The sequence below is a fragment of the Vitis vinifera genome, chromosome 2, assembly GCF_030704535.1.
Source record: "Vitis vinifera cultivar Pinot Noir 40024 chromosome 2, ASM3070453v1".
NCBI classification, from domain to species: Eukaryota; Viridiplantae; Streptophyta; class Magnoliopsida; order Vitales; family Vitaceae; genus Vitis; species Vitis vinifera.
In genome coordinates, this window is record NC_081806.1 from 18,138,210 (window position 1) to 18,160,354 (window position 22,145).

General features: G+C 37.1%; 1 protein-coding gene across 1 annotated transcript; it reads right to left on the reverse strand.

The window, feature by feature from the left end:
- Positions 1–18,330: 18,330 nt before the first annotated feature.
- Positions 18,331–20,768, reverse strand: LOC100266675 (methanol O-anthraniloyltransferase). The gene is made up of 2 exons (XM_002265013.5): positions 20,211–20,768; positions 18,331–19,572 (listed from the first exon to the last, which is right to left on the reverse strand). Exons 1-2 carry the CDS (start codon positions 20,655–20,657, stop codon positions 18,664–18,666), a joined length of 1,356 nt encoding a protein of 451 aa, XP_002265049.1. The 5' UTR covers positions 20,658–20,768; the 3' UTR covers positions 18,331–18,663.
- Positions 20,769–22,145: the final 1,377 nt, after the last annotated feature.

Here is a 22,145-nt window from a genome sequence, read left to right on the forward strand (position 1 = left end):
TAACACCATATACTAGGGTAGCAAAGAAAAAGCTACTATAGTATAGTGGCTCTGGGATCGTTCACTGGGAAGGATTAACAAGCTATCAATGTTACCAATTCAAAGTGAATTGGTCTTGTTTCATTTCAAGGTTAGCTTAAGAAATAAAACACAAACTTTGATTGGTAAAGATTTAGACTTAAACTAACTAACACAACAAGTAATGGGAATAACTTAGGAAGAAAAACATTCCTTGGAGAGTTAGGTTTACTGGGGTGGTTCCTCATGCAAAAGACATAACTCCGGGCAGATGGTTCATTTCCTCGCGTTAGAGATTCAACATATAGTCACTTCTCTAACCGGTTTTGTACAGATACATCCTTTAATTAGATTTCAACTTTAATTCTCTCACTGATGCAACTTGCAATGGTTCAAGCCTCTCACTAAGCCTTAACCATTCAAGGTGATCTTTAACCTTGGACTTCCCTTCTCAAGCTCGCAAGAGATAACTAATGGATGTCTCCTTGGAGTCCAAAAGCTTACCAAGTGTTGGAAATTCCAGAAAATCCTACCTTAAAGTCACCTCCCAGAGGCTCGCAAGGGGTAAACTAGTGCATTTCCATGGTTGGAAATCACTTGCCTTACCAAGTGTTGGCCCAGGTGACTCTAAGGTGTTTTAAGTTAACTAAAAACATAGAAATCACTAAAGGATTTCACTTCCTCTTCATTACTGGCTGAAACCACAAAGTTTGCATTCTTGCACTTGGAACCTTCCCCGGCAACCTTAGCTCCAAGGAATTAGAGGTTTAGTTACTCATTCTCTGGGAAAACTCCTCAGAGAGTTCATAACTTAGTAAGAAAATAAAAATACAAAGTGAGAAGGTAAGGCAATACAAAGAATTGAACTTTACTTGCTTACCCAAAACTTTACAAAAGGATCTCTTCTCTGAGAACAGGCTCCCGAGAGGTACTTATATGAGCATAATATAAAACTAATTATTACATAGATATTTTCTCTTTTTACTAACTTAAAAGCTAAGGAATCTTGTAATTGGTGGCTTACAAGGAGTATTTTGGGATTTAGACAACAAAAATCTGATGTAAAATATCTCCCAATGTCGGTAGCAAATATCGGGATGCTCCAGGAACCATTTCGCAAGAGAAAATGGCGTCTGCTAGATTTCGCAGACACTCAAGAAGGGCTGCGAAATCACTTCGCAACAAAAAGCTATTCTCGCAGGGCTGCGAAGTTGGCTTCCACCTTGAGGTTCTCAGCTCCCAGCTTGCGGCATATATCGGGCAACTTCAGAGGGAAATACACCCTACTGTACAAAAAGGCTACGAAATCACTTCGCAACAAAAGGGTGATTTCGCAGCACTTTGCAAAATGCTTCCTTCAGCTTTGAGTGATTGGCTTCCACTAGCTGCAACTTCTTCGTTTCAACTCCGAATTGTGTACCGTTTGAAGCATTGGATTGTTGACTTCTTGAGCTTTGAAATGGTATATAGCATGCATCAATTGGAATCCAGAAAATGCTCCAAAAGTGGCTGCTACGACTGTCATCAAGAATATGCTTCATGGCAGATTCTCTTTACTTTTTCTCGCATTCCGGATTCACTCTTGGCAAATGACTTCCAAGCTTTGCCCAAGATTCCTCATAATTCTCCTCAATCTTGAATTGCTTTGGTGATCAAAATACTAACAAAACACCAAAACCTACACAAAGTGATTAAAATTGCTTTCAAGGGTCCTTAACATGCCAATTGAGTTAAAAGGCCAAAACTACTACTCAAAAGTGTTTAAAAGGATTAATTATAGGCTATCAAATAGCACTTTTTGAGTAGTAATCAGGATTTAGCCTATGTTTTTATATTCATTATCATTATTTGTGAATTAACTCAATCTTCTTATGAAAGCGTTTTATATGCTATCAAGGTATGCTTCCTCTTTTCCCTATCTCCTTGTTTCTATTAGTGTGTATATTCTATTCTCGTGATTGATCTATCTTGTCTCACTACTACAAAAATAATTTATGATGTCACTATTTATGGTGTCGCATTTATAAATAATGACACCATTGAGCTTAAAATTTATAAAGGTGACACATCATATAAAAAATCTTCAATTAGGGTAGTTAGATGATGCTAATTTCATATTTATGGTGTCATTTTTTGGAAGTGACACCATATGAAATAAAAAAATTTTAAATTTTATAACTCAATGAGCCCTTTTTTAAAATAGTGAATAGGAATAATTTATGAAAAGTCCATTGTTTCCATATATACATTAACTAATATAAAAGATCTTATTGCTTAACCCTAACCATTGTTTTCTTCTCCTTCTTATCACACCCATGGTCGGCACACCCATAATTGATATTCTTTGCTTCGTAAAATCTCGGGTAAGTCAAAACCCTTATCTATCATCTTCATTTTTTTTTATTAATGCAAAAATCTTTGTTAATATAATTGTTTTATATCTCTTGATTTAGTATATATATGATGTGGGTTTTGTAAATGGTGTTTTTATCGAGTTCCAGGGAAGTAAAAACTAGGTTTAACATTCTAACATATTTTTCGTTTCATTGCTAATAAGCCCCAAAACAAATGAAAACAAGAAAAATGAATGATTTTTAAAATTTTTGTCTAATTGAGAATGAGAGATACACTAGTTTGTAGTAATTTTTCACATGAAATAATATTTTATTGAAGACTTGACTATATAGTGTATTGGTTGTAATTTTTCACATGTGAAAATATTTTATTGAAGACTTGACTATATTTGATACCTTTTTCCATCGTGCTAGGAGCTTTATGGTGAAGTCTAACAACAGAGATTGACATCTACTACAAGATGATGCTCAATTAATCCAAAAGCACTTAAGCTATTTAGGGTTTTCTTCGGTTAACCTAAGAAAACATTCCCACTTTCTTTGTATTGAGTCACCTAAATGGAATAGAATATTGAGTATCAGAGTGGTAAAGGGTATTATAAATATGACTTTTTTTTTAGAGTCACCTACATGGAATGAATTATTGGTAGGTGAACAAAATATTGGGATGATTGTAATAGTTGAATTAGTAAATGGAAGAGAAGTGTATGTTGCTTTGTTTATTCTATAAAAACAATAATTTTAGTAGTTGAAATTTACATGCTTTGTTGTTTTATAAAAACAATAATTTTAGTATTTGAAATTTTAAAATGTGAATGAAATGCCTGAAAATATGTTTTGAAAAATAGGATAGTAATAAATGGAAAATAGCTCATTTCCTAAAAATATTTTGATAAATTAAAATAATCTGTGGTTAAAATATATTTTTGTGAAAGTATTTAAAAATGAATCAAAATATTAATAATTGTTATTTTGTTTGAAAGTAATTTAGGAATATAAAATAATATTGGGGATAACTTTTAAGTTTAAATTGGGTTATAAATGGTTAATTTTTTTAGGACTATCTTTTTTGAAAATAATCCAGTGATAATTTTTTAAAATAAGAATGTTGAAAATAATTTTAAAAATAAAATTTTGTTAGCAATGATTTTTCTAAAAGTATTTTAGGCATAAATGGAAATTTCTTGTATGAAAATAAGAGAATTTATATATATATATATATATATATAATAGACATAAAAATATGCAAATGCGACTCGGAGGTGAACAAGACTCAACTCAATCTGACAAAACAATGACCGATCGATATAGGTGTGGTCCCGACTCAAATTGAACACAAACGGATAGAAAGATGGTCGATCAATATGGGTGCGGCCCCAACTCAAACTGACACGACGAATGACCAATCGATATAGGTGCGGTCCCAACTCAAACTAAATCGAAACTGACAAGATGAATGACCGATCGATATAGGTGTGGTCCCAGAAACTGAACTAACATGACAAGGAGATGACCGATTGATATAGGTGTGGCCCCAAACTCAGACTAACACGGAAAATGACCGATCGATATAGGTGCGGCCCTAAACGCAAACTGACAAGACAGTGACCGATCGATATAGGTGCGGTCCCGACTCGAACTGAACATAAACTGATAGAAAGATAGCCGATCGATATAGGTGCGGCCCCGAAAACTCAAACTGACACGACGAATGACCGATTGTTATAGGTGCGGTCCCAACTCAAACTAAATTGAAACTGACAAGATGAATGACCGATCGATATAGGTGCAGTCCCGACTCAAACTAAACACGAAAAGTGATAGGAACATGGCCAATCGATATAGGTGCGGCCCCGAAACTCAAACTGACATGAAAATTGACCGATCGATATAGGTGCGGTCCCGACTCAAACTGAACATGAAAAGTGATAGGAACATGGCCGATCGATATAGATGCGGCCCCAAAACACAAACTGACATGGAAAATGACCGATCGATATAGGTGCGGTCCCGACTCAAACCGAACACGAAAAATGATAGGAACATGGCCGATTGATATAGGTGCAGCCTCGAAATGCAAACTGACATGGAAAATGACTGGTCGATATAGGTGTGGTCCCGACTCAAACTAAATACTAAAAGTGATAGGAACATGGCCGATCGATATAGGTGCGGCCCTGAAACGCAAACTGGCATGGAAAATGACCGATCGATATAGGTGCGGTCTTGACTCAAACTAAACATGAAAAGTGATAGGAACATGGCCAATCGATATAGGTGCGGCCCCGAAATGCAAACTGACATGGAAAATGACCGATCGATATAGGTGCAGTCCCGACTCAAACTGAACACGAAAAGTGATAAGAACATGGCTGATTGATATAGGTGTGACCCCGAAATGCAAACTGTCATGGAAAATGACCGATCGATATAGGTGCGGTCCCGACTCAAACTAAACACGAAAAGTAATAGGAACATGGTCGATCGATATAGGTGCGGCTCCGAAACGCAAACTGACACGACGAATGACCAATCGATATAAGTGCAATCCCAACTTGAAAATTCAAACAGACAAGATGATGAATGACCTAATCAAATGGCCCAAAGCCAAAGGATAACCTAGATAACGATGCAAGAAAACTCGGCCAGAGGGGATATGCCCTAGTCTGACAACTCATGAGGATCAACAACTAGGTCAAAAGATAATGAAGCATGTGAAAGGTCCTATGATCTTAGGGAAGGAGGGTATGCCCCAGTATGCAACTCGTGGGGGTCAACAACTAGATCAGAAGGTGAATGAAAGTCTACTGAAAGGTCCGATGCTCTCAGAGAAGGGGGTATGCCCCAGTATGACCACTCGGAGGGGTCAACAACTAGATCGAAAAGTGAATGAAACCTGTGGAAGGTCCGATGCTCTTGGAGAGGGGGTATGCCCTAATATGATGACTCGAAGGAGTCAACAACTAGATCAGAAGGTGAATGCAGCCTGTGGAAGGCCCGATGCTCTTAGGGAAGGAGGATATGCCCTAGTATGCAATGATGAACAGACAGATATGCAAAATGCCTCAAAACTATTGTACTCTGAAATATGCTCATCCATCATGTAATGAAAATGTCCAATCTCAGATAGGTAATGCCAAACAAGACCATGTATCGTGACACCATGCTGACAAAACAAAACTAATTAGTGAATAACAATAATAATGATCAGTGCTCAAAATGCAAAAAGCAAGCAAATCAATACTTAACATGCCAACTGTCAAAGTGAAAACATCGTCACTAATAAGTCAACAATCTATCAGGCCCTGCCATCATGGAAGATATTGAACCTAAAGTCTGAAAGATGTATGAAAACAACACCAAGATGATTGAGGATTGATCTACATCTCCTCCTAATCAAGAGAGGGGTGAGGTCATGTGTCACGATGGGATGTGTAGGATAAAAGAAGGTGATGATCAAGCTCTGGTATGATAGAAGGCATGAGAGTATCTAGGGTGAAATGTCTGAGTACGAGATGAAAGGTATGTAAGTATTCGAGATCATCCAAGTATGCCGAGAAGACTAGCCCAAGGCGTCAATATCTCCATAATCCATCGAAAGCTGCAGTCACGAACAGAAAATCAAGTGTCGATGTCAAAACCTCCAACAAGGTGGCTATGCCCCAATATGCAATGAGGACAACATGAAATAATCCAATGATCTCCATATCACTTGTTAGATACTCCAATGTCAAGAATCAATCTGATCTCCCTCCAAAAGATGGATATGCCCTAGTGTACAAGATTCGATAGGGTGATTATGCTCCAATAAAAAATACTCTCCATCTCGTCTATACCCCAGTGTAAAGTAGTGTATCCGAACTGCTGAGGAATACCATGCCTAGTACGGGTCAACGAATCAATCAATCTCTACTCCTGGTGCTAACAATGGAAACATCTCAACATAATCCATATGAATCAAAATCTCCGGGCTCTATGAATGTGAATGAGGTGGCTATGCCCCAGTATAAACCAGCTGAAGTGACTATGCTCTAATGAAAAATCAAAGTCCATCACCAATGAGAGGGATACGCCTCAAAATAAATCGTCATCTAAAAAATCAACCATCAATGAGTAGAGTGTGGCCCAATGCAAAGTATCGAGTAGAGTGACTGTATCTCCAATAAAAGTGCTCTCTGAAATGGTTGTGCCCCAGTGTAGGGTCATCCCACAACTCCTGATCCATTATAATCCAAGTGAAAAAGTGAACTATCTATACCTCAGTGCAAGGCATCATCCCAAAAGAAAACGTCATCAATGAGCGGGGTATGCCCCAGTGTAGATAACGTCGCCTATGAAAATCCATCACTAATAAGAGGGGTATGCCCCAATGTAAATCATCATCTCAATTCCCCATCCATCACACTCTAAGAAATAATCTCCAACCAAACTAGAGTATTGCCCACGTGGGAGCTGTCAAACATAAGGTGAAGTATTAGCCTTAGGGTGGTCTTCAAACACGGGACATAACGTAGGCTAAGGTAATAGGGTGAAAGAAATGAAAAGAAACTAGGCTCAAAGATCCCAATGATATAATCCCCATACCCCTCGTGCATGAGATGCAATGCGTAGAAAATGTCATGAGTCCCGGACCTAGGGGTCCCCACTTAAAAAGTGATGATGAATGAATGGTCACATCGAATAAGCAAGAATAAAGTGTGGATGTTAAACCCATGTCAAACATCAAACAGGATGAGAAAAGAAAGATAAAAGATGAGGTAGAGTGAAACGAAGGAATAAAATAAAGATAGAAGAAGGCGAAGAGATAGAAAAATGAGTGATGGTCAACCTACATCAAAGCATGGAAAGTAGTCACATCTAAAATAGATAGAATGATGGATAGAGCAAGGATTCGAAGATACTAAAGAAAATGTTGCTCGTCTCTCTCACAAAAATCGAATGAGCGACTCATACTATCACCCAAAACATATACCAAGATAGAATCTCAGAAAGAAGCTCTCATATGAACTCTCTCTAACACATGAACTCAATGAAGCAAACTGGCACATCCATACACATGCCCAATGAAGAATGATAAAATGAACAATGCGCTATCCTTTTTTTTTTTTTTTTTTGCGCATACTCTGATCAATAGTGAATGATCTCCCATGAAATACATAGCCAAATGAATAAACTCTCCCCATGTACTGATGTAACATGAATCCTCACTAACAAGACAACCACTCAAAATAAGATATCTGAACCACTGCTTATAAGGCGAACAGAGGGGAAGAACGTGACAATCTTCCATGCAGTGACGTGTGAGAAACCACCACTCAAGGTGAAACAAGGATAATGTCGAGTAAGTAATGATGAAAGAAAAGACAAAGAATGAATATCACAAGTGGTGATATGTGATATCGGGAAATAGTGATGAAATGATGTCCAAGTGGAAAATATCACAATGAAGAGTGAGGAATGAGACATGAATATGTATGTCAGGTCTAGAACTCATGACGTATCCAATCATAGCATGCAAGCACTATAGGGTCCCCAACCCAGTGTAATAGGCAAATGAGGTGATGAAAGAAAAGGCTACAATGCTCGTGTAAAGCTCAAAGGGCTAGCAACAGGTAACTCTATATGTGAGGGTGATATGGTAAACAAGCTCCTGAAATGATGGCCACCCATCCTACGACCACAACCTCGAACATCGTGCTTTCAAGATCTCACATGGTAAATACTAAAGACTAGCACTCGTCCAACATAGTCATGGCGACTCCTCTGAAATCGTGTGAAAGCTCTCACTGATGCTCTATGATAACCATCAATGTCCTCTGATAATCATCTCACTATATCATTATATGCCACTCGCCATCGTCTCGTAAAATAACTCTCTCTGATCATACCAAAACACTTGAAGTCATGTGTAACGACTCAAATCTGGATACTCCCTGATGATCCCTCTGCCTCAGCAATATCATCAAGAATTCAAACCACTCTCTCATCGTGATCCATCCATCATCATGCAAAGCTCACCTCAGGTCTAACCATCTCGGACTCTACCTGGTCAGATCAAGGAAATGATGGAAAGAATAGGCAATGGTACTATAGTATACAAAGACGAATATGAATGGTAAGGTCGTATAATGGTATCAAGGGGTGGTGTCATGTCGAGCTCAAAATGGGTAGTTCATCAAGTCCACAAAGTCAGGGTATGGATATGGATATGGTACTGCTCTGATCAGAAAGTGAAATGAGTCATAGTCTTGAACTCCCTAGGTCGATCTCCTGATCCTAGGTCAAAAGGCTCAATATCATCCATGATAGGTCAAGCCAGAGTGATCATGATGTATAAGTGAAAAGATGTCTCATATTGAAATCATAACACACATCAACACAAGATATGTAAAGCACACTCACGAGAAAAATGTCACATACTCAGATAAAAGATCATATCACTAAATGAACCAATGAGTACATCATGTGTGAAACGAAAAAGGACTACAAACGACTGGACTCTCAACATGAAAATATAAACAATGACCCTAAACCAAAACCACACTTAACAAAACAAAAACAACTCTGATGAACCAAAAACTGGACTCGACAAAATGGAAATGACTCTGATGATGACCATAATAAAAAATGAAAAGTGCTCTGAGTTGAACTGCTACCAAATGATGTACCCAATGTCGACTGATCCAAGTCCTTAACCCGGGATGTCCCAAAATACCATGCGACAATCAATACCATCAACATCCAAATCAATCTACTGAAGACTAAGAGGAGGAGGAACTACATGTGTAGAATGCGTAGGCAGAGGATTGGTGGTCACACTTGGCCCAGCCAAGTTGACCAACCCTGAATCGATCAAGTCCTGTATCGCATGCTGGAGTGCCGAACAACGCTCAGTATCATGTCCCTGAGTCTGATGATACAAGCAATGCTCATGGGAGCAAAAATGTGGAGGAATAGGATGTGGCAAAGGGCGTGGCGCCAAAGCAACGATCAAACCACCATCTCTGAGCTTCTCAAAAGCTCTAGTCAAAGTCATGCCCAATGGGACAAACTGTCTCGCGGGCCTCTGTGCATATGGTCTAGGCGGTGGGTGAGTAGCGGCTCTCGGATGTGATGGTCGTGGTTGCATAGTTGAGTCTTGTTGATTTTGAGTCACCATCTTTACGTTTTTTTTACGTTCAGAGTCATTTCTCCTCAACTGTATCATTTAGGGTCACAGTTCTTGGTATTCATATTCACTGGCATTGCACATCTAACCTTCATGGTTTTGCACTTGTCCTCATTCTCCTCACCTCATTACCCTGTGCTTATCGCTTATTCATCATTGTTCTTCCATATTTTCCCTTCCACTACACATGACGCAATCCTTTGAGTTCAGGGCACATATTTTGGTCATGTTGATGGGCACCCTACGCCTAGCATTCTCATGTGATACACGTATAAGAGTCTCCTTTGGACGCATTCTTTCTTGTATTTCAGGGTGGTTTGACTGTTACTCATCTTTGATATTGATCCTCGAGTCACTTTTGGAGACGTCTTAGAGGGAGTTTGGGTCTTTAGTGTGGCTTTAGAGGCATTTTGAGACATCATTTTCTCTTAGGATTAGAGCCTTTTTGTCCATCTGTTGGCCTGAGTGAATTCATGTCTCACTAACATACTTTTGAGGGTCTCCTTTGTTCTTCGGTAAAGTCCACTTCATTCCACTCATTATTCATACTTTCTTTTCACTTCAGTGTTCATATTCCTTGTACTCATGAGCTCTACCGAAGATGGGTATTTTAGGGAGCATTCTTTACCACCTTTCCTATTTTTGGCAACACGTGCATGAGAGGGTGGATAGGCAGTGTTATTTTTTGGAGACAATCAGCGGATGACGTGTGGCATGAGAATCTTCAAGGCATTGTGGTGGAGCGGGTCTGTTATGCAAAAGCTGCAGGGGAGATATTGGGAGGGAGGAGGTTTTGCTTGAGAAGGAAGCTACCAGAGGGAAGCTGAGGGGGGTTTTGGTTAGAGAGAGAGAGGTTTTTCTGGAGAGAAACCAGAGGAGAGAGTGGCTTGAGAGAGGAAGAAAGAGTTTGAAAAGCAAGTCTGCTTAAGGAGAAGGACTGGAGAAAACAAGCTAGGTGTCTGAAAAGGGTTGGAGCAGAAAGTAAGTCGTATCATCTTCGCTTAAGGGCTCAGGAATGGCCATTATGAGCATTTTCACTTTGCATATCTTAATTTTCCTCCCTTGACATTGTTGATCTTAAGCATAATTTGTTGGGTTTTTGTTGACCTGAAGCTCATATTATACTTGCTCTACTTTGTCCTTTCTCGGGTTTCTCTGTTTTCTCTCTTAGATGACTGAGGTATGGTTTACTTTCTTTAAGCTTGATGTTTGATTAAATACACAAAAGGTTACTGCGTGTCCCACCAGTTGGCATCCCGTTCATCATTCATGAAATGTGGCTTTGCCTGAATATTCCTTAGGTTTTATGATTTTCATTTTTTTTTCTTTTAAACAAATTCATCCTTCACACCTCTCTGCTCTCATGAAACTAATTGTGGAATGCCTTGATTTCTGTTTCGTCATCTGAGAGAATATTGGATGCTTCAGACTTGGTGTATGATTATTGCTTGAAGTCACTTGGCTGGGATATTAGAAATGCCCTGGCTGCCACGAATGAAGACATTGGTGAATTCAAGCGTATTGACGTTCTATTAGACAGTGTTCACAGCGGCGGTGCTGGAGTTTTCAGGGGCGTTGCTGTTGGGAATCCATGTAACCATATATATCACTCAGGCTGTACTGTTCTTTGGTTGATTCAGCACAGTTCATGCCTTGTTTGTCGTCAGGAGTTGCCTTCATAAGGTCAACAAAGTTTAGATGGTGGGTCATTAACCACTAATCTACAGTTTTATGATCCGCGACACGGAGATCCTTGCCAAGCACACCGGAATTTGCATGGTCCAGCTGCTGGTGCAGCACTTGCAGGCTGTATGTATATAGGCATGCTTGCTTTCATTAGGGCAACTGGCACAAGGGACGGTGTTTCTGTGTTAGGTCATGTAGTGTGTGAGATTTTTCCACCTCTAGGATCAGCTAGCATGGTCTTGCTAAGTGCCACGTCGGGATTGACGGCTTCCATGGGAAAATCTTTAAAATGCTATTCCATTGTTTGTGATGTTCTTCCTGTCAGCCTTACTAATTACCAATTGATTAATCATTTTCTGAGGTGTATTTGTTGGTTCGCTAGCTGAAAACGGTGATGCAAAGGGTGATTTAAGGCTCGCAAACGACGCCGATATGCTGACCAGGATCTGTGATAGTTGCTGAGGCAGAAGCTGCCATGAAGCGAACTACACTCGTAGACAACACTTCAAATATGCCTGTGGCTGCTCGTGAGGCTTTAATTTATACTGGTCACTATAAGTGAATACTTCGGAGATATGGGCTACAATGTCAGTATGATGGCAGATTCAACATCTCGCTGGGCAGAAGCATTGCGAGCAATATTGTGACGGCTGGCTGAGATGCTTGCGAATGGCAGATATCCTGCTCATTTGGCAGCGCGTTGAGCTATCTTTCTATGAGAGTGTTGGCAAAGACATGAGAGTCAAAAGGTACATTTCCCAGAAGGAATTCAGGCTTGGAAGCACCAGCAACCAGGATCAGGATGATTCTCTACTGTTTACCCTTCTATGGGATCTAGTTATCAGCAAGAAGAAAAGAAAATATAGTGAGAAATCAGCAGTAAAGCCGCGATCAGGGTCATTTGGGCCTGTGTCATCCATGAGTATGGGTCGTAGTATTAGAAGCCCAGGTTCATGTTCAATGTAGAAGGATTGAATATCAATTTAACACGCTACACATCAAGAAGCATGGGATAGATAACTTACTCAATAGGCCAATGGCGGCGTCAGTGGAGGTGGCATGATTGATTGAGCAAATCTGGCGAAGAGGATGAGAACAGATGTCAATGTTATCATCAAAAAGCTTAACAAAGGTTCATCAACTATGTTCTAGAGTTTCTTCTGGCATCATTAAACTGGCGTGACGGCAATTTGAGGGAAATGCTATAGTTCCCATGATGATTTGGTATTGATCTAGACATAACATATCATGATGAGGTCATATGGATCTTGCTACTTCAGTTTACCCTGTTGACTGCATCAGTGGCATATATCAAGGTAAAAACCAGTTTAATAAGTTGGAGGAATTAATCTGGTGTCGTTTGAATTTTCAAAAAGCTATAAAACATCAAGAATCCTTTGCATCCAAAATCCTTTACCTGCTTCCAAACTCCTGTGTTAAGATGATTACAGTGGCACCGAGCACGCCACAGGTCTGGACTCTGAGCCCTTAACTCTGATCTTCACTGGAAACATTATTCCTACCCATGCATGACAGCATTCTCACAGAGAAGCAATAGATGAGCTGGTCGAGAAGGAAACTGGTGCAGCATATGGATATTATGAATATAGTATCAATCTTTCAAGGAATCCTAGCTTGGGAATTGGTAGACCTAGTGAACAAAGACATGACAATGGAGATGAAACAAATGGGCAGAGAAGGAGCAATCAACCGAAGAAGGTGTCAAACAGAGAGAGTCCTAACCATGCATGAGTATACCAAGTTCATCAACTGAAAGTCATCTTCCATATTATCCACGCCAATCCTTCATGCTACCCTCTTGTTTATTAAGTTGCCTTCCAGATGAGAATCCCTCAAAAGACCCTATTTTCCTCACGTCGTAACCGAGTCCTTCACTTTCTCTCTCTAAAACCCTCGTGCTATCTCTAAGACTCTCTCGCTAAAACTCTCCATTCCATGAAATTCTAGTTTTTCAACTCCCTAGCCATATACTGTCTCGTCACCAGTATCGCTCCTAAGGTTCAGATCACTTGGCACAGCACCCATCAGATCGGTAGTAGGCTGAACTGGGGCAAGAACCATACTACTAAAGACATCGATTCGGGGTTGAAGTTCGAGCCTTAATGCTACAGTCAAGAATATTTGTGCAAGCCTTGTGAAACAGGTTGCAAATACCATTAATAATGTGGCAAGAGATGGTACCGCCTGTGCTACAGTCCTTACCCGAGCAATGTTTACCAAAGGGTGCAAATCGGTAGCTGCTGGAATGAATGCTAAGGGATCTCGAACAAGGATATCATGGAACGCCTCTGACCTCATCTACCAGCTTTGACAGCCACTTCCACCAGTACCTGTGAAATATTCTGAAGCTCTGGGCTTTGACTATATTGTTCTAAACAGTAGTCATCTGTATCTATTTGGGGAAGAGGATCCATTGGAGGAATATCTGAGATGGATCAGTTCGAATGAATAAAGGGTTTAAAGGCGAATGCACAAGAAGGCAGAGGACTCTCCATTCAGCTGAAATCTATGATCCTAACAGGAATGGATGGAACAAGAATTGAGAGATCCTTTAACCTGTCGGGATGCTGATATAGAAGGACCCTACTTTCATGGAGCATTTTCCTGAAGAAAATTCTAGAGTTGACGTCAGCTTTAATCAAGTATCAAAATTCTGGAAGAAGCAAAGATTGGGATCAATCTCCTCCTGTGTTGACTTGTGCATCACATAATTTGTTTGACGATTTTGATAGAAGCTTTAAACCTGTAGGGCCCAAGCAGTTCAAGATGGTATCGCATAAAGAAGATATTTTCTCCTTGGCCAACCATACTTAAATGAGAATGATTTGACTGAAGATGAGCTTGCTACCTTTTTATGGTGCTATGGGTTCAGCTGAGTACAATATGATTGATTTTCCTGAAGGCAATTGGCAATGGGCTGATTCCACTTCCAAAGTTGATGAATGAGGCAGTGATCCTGCAGAAGTAGATTTATATGGCAGGGATGATGCAGATTGATATGGTCAAGATTCAAGTGGGAGCTAGGAAATTGAGGTTTGAAAATAAGGAAATGCATGTTGAAGCAAGAGAAAGGAATACATTAAGGAGTAGCATGGAACCTTTTAGGCATGGATCTGGGCACTATGGTTGGATACCTTCAGATGTCGCTTTAGTCAGTTCTGTGCTTAGCAAAGTGGCTTCAAAAAGCTCATGGAATGCTGCCAACACCTTCTCTGTCCCCATCTCCATGGTTGTCATTCCTCATCTCCTTCCACTTATGCATGGACTGGAAGGTCACCTCTAGCATGGCCACTTTTTGAGCCATGTCCCCCCCCCCCTCCCCCCCCTCAAATTCTTTCCCTTTGACTTTAAAATAATAATTTCTTAACCCTGTTTTCAAATGATTTTCCAACTTCTATTTTTTTTTAATGATTTCAGGTCATCAAATTTTCCATCCTTAGAGTTTTTAGGTACCAACATCCCATTTTTAATAAAATTTGGTCGCCATTTTCCTTCTGGCGAGCCATTTTCGAATTTTCTTTGATTTTCAAAATGTTTTAAAATAAGTGTGAATTTATTTTTCATAATTCTTGGTGATAGAATTTACGAAATTGATTCACTCAAAAATAAATGGGCTTTGGTGGGAGCCCCACATACGTGATTTTATGACTGATTGATTGATCGATTGGTTGTTTTGATTGCTATATATGATTGATTCATTATGTTCTATGTTATGCACATGATTACTCTGAATTTGTTCACTAACCTTTGCTTCCCATGAAATAAATGAGTTCATCACTCAGGTACGTCCTTTGCCCCTCTTGTTCATTCAGTTATTTTTGTTTTGAGTGACATTCACTTGGTATCCATTTACGGTTAATCAATTGCCATGATTGCTTCATTTTATTAGTAGAGACCTGACTTTAGGGACTTAGAGGGGTGTTACGGTCTTTATCGTACCTTCCCGATAAGTAACTTGACTCCCGAACTCGATCCAGTTTTTCTCAAATCACCTTTTCCAAAATCAAGAGTCATTCTTAGGGCTTTCTTTCTTATTTTGTTTACCCTTTTAAAAAATAAAACAAAAACAAGTGGCGACTCCAAGTCATTTTCTAATAAATAAAAATCATTTTTCAAAATAAAAATCGAGCTCGCCATCGAGTGGAAAACGCATGAGCCGAAATGATAATAGTTGAAAATATTTTTATATTTTGTTACTAAAATTTTATTTTATATAATTGAGATGAAATTTAATGGACATTGTTATTTCCCAAAATCAACATTAAAAAAATATTGAAATTAAAAAAAATTCTTCCAAGAAATATATATATATATATATATATATATATATATATATATAAAGAATTAGATTTTAAAAATGATTTTTAAAAGCAAAATGAATTATAAAAATAAATAAATTTAAAAAGTGCAAATTTTAAGTAGAAAATTAGTATTTTTTTAATTTTAGATTTATATTTTGATTTTTTAGTTTTAATTTATTTTTTATTTTCTTGAATTGTTTTTATTTGAGTTCAAATGTGACTACTTTGTTATGAGATTCATTAAAGAAATAATTGTTGATTTTACAGTTATTGCATTAAAAGTTTTACTCATTTAATGAATTGTACATAATTTCATACTTCCAATTATTGTGATATTAATGTTATTCTCATTTGATTTCAGTTTGATGACAAAAAGAAAACATATTCTCAAGTAGAATTTGATGAAATTAGAGAAGAATGGATTACTTTTGTGTTTTAACTAATCATGAATCATATTGATGTATCATGATCATTCATGGTGAGTCCCTTAGTTGTTATATGATTGAATTTTCCATTGGTATTGTATAACATTACTTATTATTTACGAACTATTTTTATATCAAAAAGAGAGAAAGAAAAAAGAAAAAAGAAAAAAGAAAACATTAGTACTTAGATTTGTTTATTGTTTATAACATCACATTTTTATTTTCAATAAAAACTCTAAAACTCATTAAACTATGAAATGCAGGTATACACTCTTGGGAGGACAGTATGCAGAATAAAAAGAAAGGAGAAAAAGGCAACAAGATTTAGGTTTTTAGATATGACTCTTATGCCATACATTATAGGACATAAACGTTACTTTATTTGGAATTGAGAATTTTGGGTTTTTGGATGCAACTCTTGTGTCATTTTATGGTTAGCCGATTTTATGCATATGAAATGTAGGTATACATGAATGTTGGGAAGCTTAACATTTCTAAATCATGTTTTAATGTGTATTCCCTTTTCTTTTTTAGTTTTGGTGGGTTTGATGTACTATCATTTTGTGAACATTTGATTTACAAATATTATTGGATGATGTAATGTGTTACAAGTTCATTCATAAGCATTATGAAAATATAAGTTAAATGTAATATGATTATTATATTTATGGACAATTTACACAGGTTGGTCTTATTTATTAATAAACATTACAAAAATCTACAAACTAATCAACAAAAAACAACCATATCTTCCATAATCATTTACAATGATGTGGCACCATAAATTAAAGGTGATACATTTAACGTGACAGCATAACTCAAAGATGATGCATTTAATATGACACCTTATATATCTCATAAAACTCTATATCAAGTTAAGCATCACTAAAAATATATGATGTCGCTTCTGAATGTGTCACCATTTATCTGCTTTGGTGTCGCTTCCAAATACGCCACCAATTGATACCCTCTATGGTGTCAGTGGATAAGGTGATGCTATGATGTAGTGACACCCTATGTTTATAGTGACTTATTATAAATGTCACCATATATCTTTTTCCTTGTAGTGTGTTACTTGATTCCTATGTTGTCATGTCATTGCTTCTTGATTTGAGTGAAACAAATTATATATATTACATGATCATTGCTTGTGAACTAACTCTCTTGTTTATGGAAGCGCTTAACATGCTATTAAGGTACATTCTTTCCTTTCTTTGTTTATTGATTCTTTGAGTGTGCATGGTTTGTTTAAGTATTCTTGATTATGATTTTATTATTGCTTTGATATTTTTTTTTATTCTTGGTATCCACTGATTTATATATTAATTGTCATATATAATTACCTCAATTTAATTAATAGAGACTTGTTTTAAGGCTTAGAGGGGTGCTACCTTATGGTACCTTCCCAATAGGTAACTTGACCCCTAGACTTGGACTCGATTTTCAAAGTCACATTTTTCCAAATAAGGAGTCATTTGTAGGGTTTTATTTCTTATTTTGTTTTTCCTTTAAAAAATAAACAAAAATAAATGGCAACTCCAATTTTTACAAAAATAAGTTTTGCACTAAAAGGCGAGTGTTGCCATTAAGTGGGAATGTGCGTGAAAAATGAGGGTCCACACTATGGTATACCATTAGATTGTTTTTGGTTCTACCCACTAATATGTGAGGAACATCGAAGGCTACCTGCTTCCATAAGTTTCACTATCTTGGGCATTTTTATTAACAATGTACCAGAAATTTGTTAATATATGCACATTTATCGAAAAATATATATGATTTATGACTTTATGAAAAAATAACACATGTAATACAAGTTTATTTCGTATGCTCATATTACAAACATTCTCTATTTCATTTTTTAAATATAAATATATTTGATCTCTATCCTTTATTTGCGTTCAAGTTCACTCCTTTTATTAAATATTTTTAGGTATACTTGATTTTGGGAAAAAGTGACATGGGTATGAAGGGTTCAAAACCCCGTTTATTTCTTTAGCTAAGAGACTAATTTAAATGGATATTTTTTGTATTAATGGTTCACTTTACTACTACTTTTTGGGAGATTTGTCATAATTTAATTTGTGGATTTTATTATGAAAAGATAAATTTCTAGTTAAAACTTTTTTGTTAGCTTAATAACTACTTCTCATGTCAAACTTTCGGACTACACATGTGAAATGATCGTGCTGTCCTAAACTCCGGGTTTGAGTCACATCATTAGCTTGCATTTCCATGAGAAGGGTTATGATAAATTAGCAATGATGTTTCATGCTAACGTGCCTTCAAATTTTAAGGTTGGTGTTTTTCTAGTTGCACTATATCTCTTCAACAAGATACCTTCCACAACTTTGAACTTTGACACTCTACATATAAAGTTAATATTTCTCAAAAGGTATAACAAACACAAATTCACCAAGAAGACCTGCCGTTTTGTCTTCCTAGCCTATAGCTCTCTTCAAAAGAGATATAAATGCTTGCATGCATCCCCAAACAAATGGAGTTTATCAAGACATGTTTCTACTTGCAAACACTGGCTGAAAATTTAACAGCACTCGAGCCTTCAAGCCAAATACAGTGTCATAGACTGATACATTGCCTACTATTGATATAACACCTATCTCTAGTAATCTGCACCCTGCTACATTTAAACTGCTTAATTCTTAAAATCCATGTAGATGCTCTTTAATTTAGAGCTTGGATGTAATAAGTCTAACAGGCTCTTCCTCTTTTGTCATTTTCTTTATCTCCTGTTCAAACCTTTCCATGACTGGCGGAGGCAGGCATATAGGTATAACATTCCCTTCTTCTCCTTTGCTGTTCCTGAACCGCGCACAGAAGCTAATAATAGATATAGCCCTAGCAAGCCCACTATAGACGGGCTTCCCCCACCCGAAGTCGATCTCTCCAGACCCGTCACGCGTGACATCTGCAACCATATAGTTCCCCGGGTGCATAAATGAGGGCCGGCCCTTGATGACCATAAGATCTGCCACTGATTTAACGTACTCCTGACTCATTTCCGCCTTGGCTTTCTTCACTAACCTTACCGCATATTCCAATGGATTTTTACATAGCATTCCAGCCTTAGTAATTGAAGCTGGAGTCACAACAGCATTTCCATAGTATCCTGGAGGCAGTTCGAAACCGCGCTTGCCTCGCATACTGATTGAGCAAATAATGCGAACAACCTCATCAGGGTCTACTGCAAATGCAATTGTGCGGCATCTCCATACACATGCTGTTAGAACCTCAAATGTCGTGCTGGCACCGAGGCTTGCAGGAAGTCGGTTCCTAAGTGCTCTTATCTCCTTGGGGCCAAAGAAGAATGATCGATGAACCAAATTATTTTCGTCCATGGCCATTAGTGTGCCCTTGGTGTTGGTTACCTCCTCGTATTCATGATGTATACAGGTTATTCGTGGTGGATTTCGGGCATTTAACAGCTCTCTTTGCCATATGGGTAGCAGAGATGGCACAGACAGACCTTGAGCCATCTCGCTTATGGCGTTGAGGAATTGGACCAAGCCAGGAATACCACTCATTGTGTGGTTTAGGCGCAATGCAAATATAAATCCTCCACACCTCAATCGGGTCACCTGCATTGTACCAAGATTTCTTTATCAATATATACTTTAGCAACATCCAATGATTTGTCTCATTAAACTTAATACTTATTACTTAATAACTTAAATTTATTAAGTTAAATTATTTTTAAATTGTTAACTTAAAACTTATTATCTAAATATTAGGTTATTTGATAAAATTTATTTAAAATCATCAAATTGATATATTTATCCTCATTAATTTTTATTAGTATTTATTCTAATTGACTTTAATTTATATTTGTTTTCATTAATTTTAAATAATAAATATATTTAAAAAACATTCATATTTATTTTATTATAGATATATAAAAATAATCATAAAATATTTATTACAAAAAGTGGTTTCAAAAAGTTATTTTTAGTATTTTAGAAAACTAAATGTTTTGACTTTTTCTATTTAGTTAAAAAATTAAAAAATAAGTAATAAGTAAAAAAAATTAAAAGCAAATCATCTACAATGTGAAAGTAAATTACATTCCACATTAAGTTTAATAAAATAAATAAATAAATCAAATACCATCTGAGTTAAGTATTTTAATTTAATACTTAAAATTATTTAAATAAAAATAACTCTAAGTTGTAAGATTAAGTTATTTTACCAAATATCATTGATAATGAAGAATATTTACCTGAATTAAGACAACAGGGGAACCCAGAATTCCCCCGGAGCCAGGGACATCATACAGAAGCTCCTCGAAGCAGGGACACATTGGTTGAATTGCATCACCAAGATTCTCAAGTGTGGTATCGGCATCGGCTTCAATGAACAAGACCCCTTCACCGGTGCAGTCCACCATGAGTTTTCTATTATCCCCTTCAATCAGCCTGCCTGCAAATGGGTAGTAGTATACAAGCGCCTTACCTAGAGCTTCTCTAATGACCTTTACAGGGTCTTTTCCTTTCATTAAAGGATTGTTCGGGTAAAACATTATCACAGGAATTTGAAAGCGAAGGCCTTCTTGATCATCTATATCAGAAAGCTGCTTCAACTCTCGTGGGGTAGGGTTTGTAGGCCGAACAAACTCTGGATCACACCGTTTAACCGAGAATACTAGAGGAGATGATGACGACGCCATGTCCTTCCAGGCAAGGAGTTTGTTGATGGAATATAGAAACAATGATAAGAGAAAATTGCAGGATTTTATGTGATGGTCTGCTTTGAGAAGAAGGTAGCTGATATTTGTAGTGTACGACAATAATGTGTTTCACGTGTATTTTTGCTCAACCTACGACACGGTTTAGATAAGGGGTAGAATTTTAATCGTGTTTCACGTGTATTTTTCTCTCCAGGCCCCTGGAAGCTACAACACCGTCTAGATAAGAAATAATTGGTTAGAAGGGACGAAATACTCCTCATATTTGAGAATTTATCCCCTCTTATGTTTTTGTTCAAAGAGTAATCTATTTTTGACATAAATGCCCTTAACCATTTCAAGTATTTACATTTAAAAGAAAGGGTTATTTTCACAAGAAAAAATAAGGATATTTTTATGAAAATGAGATCAAAAAATGATAAAGGGTTAGATTTTCAAAATTGGGTTCCCAATGACCCCTTTAATCAAACAACTCTTTAGATAATAGGTAGAATTTTGGGTGTATGATCTTTCGTTAAACGAAGTTCTGATACCATATTAAAATATTAATTTTCTAAAAAATTTAAGCTTATAGAGTTGAGTTCACAATATATATCATGCTCTTTTGGTACCTTTTAAACATGTTTTAAATCTTTTGTTCAAAATAATCTTTTTCTCTTTTTTCTATTCAAAATTTACGGTCTCAAATGTAGTTTATGGCATTTTCAAAATTTATGGTCTCTTTTGGTTAATTTGAACAAGATTATGAAATTATGGTTTTTTTTTTTTCTGATAAAATGAAAAAAAAAAAAAAAAACTCAAATGAGCTATAAGAAAATGACCATTTTGACTCAAAATTCCACGTGGAAAGTATTTCATTTACTTATCTCGGACCACAGGATAAGGTGGCTGCGTGTGAAACTATGTGGTCTGTATTCGATGATGTTTGATATCATGGTGTAGGACTTGTCAGCGATCCGCACCAAGATATCAACCATACACCTGCCATGCATTAATTGATTAAGAAGGTTTCCCATTCAAAAACCACAAAAAATAGAGCGGTTGTTGATGTTGAGTTATCATTTGACAAAACGTGTATAGCCTGAATCGCCTTACTTTCTTAAAAGAACATGTGAAACATTCACTTGCAGCACGACCAAACGTGTACTAGTTGTATGCTGTGGCCTGAATTACCTTACTTTCTTAAAAGAACATGTGAAACATTCACTTGCAGCATAGTAGTGTAAAGCACGACCAAACGTGTACTAGTTGTATGCTGTGGCCTGAATTACCTTACTTTCTTAAAAGAACATGTGAAACACAACAAAAATTATTATTTTTTTTATCAATTTTTTTTCTTTTGTTTTTCTTTCCTCTACATTCTTTTAAGAACCAAACGTAAAATCAATTAATTATACATATATATACACACACAAACAGACTCATTGCAAGAGGATAGATCATCTCAAGCCTCTTTAATTATTATAGAAT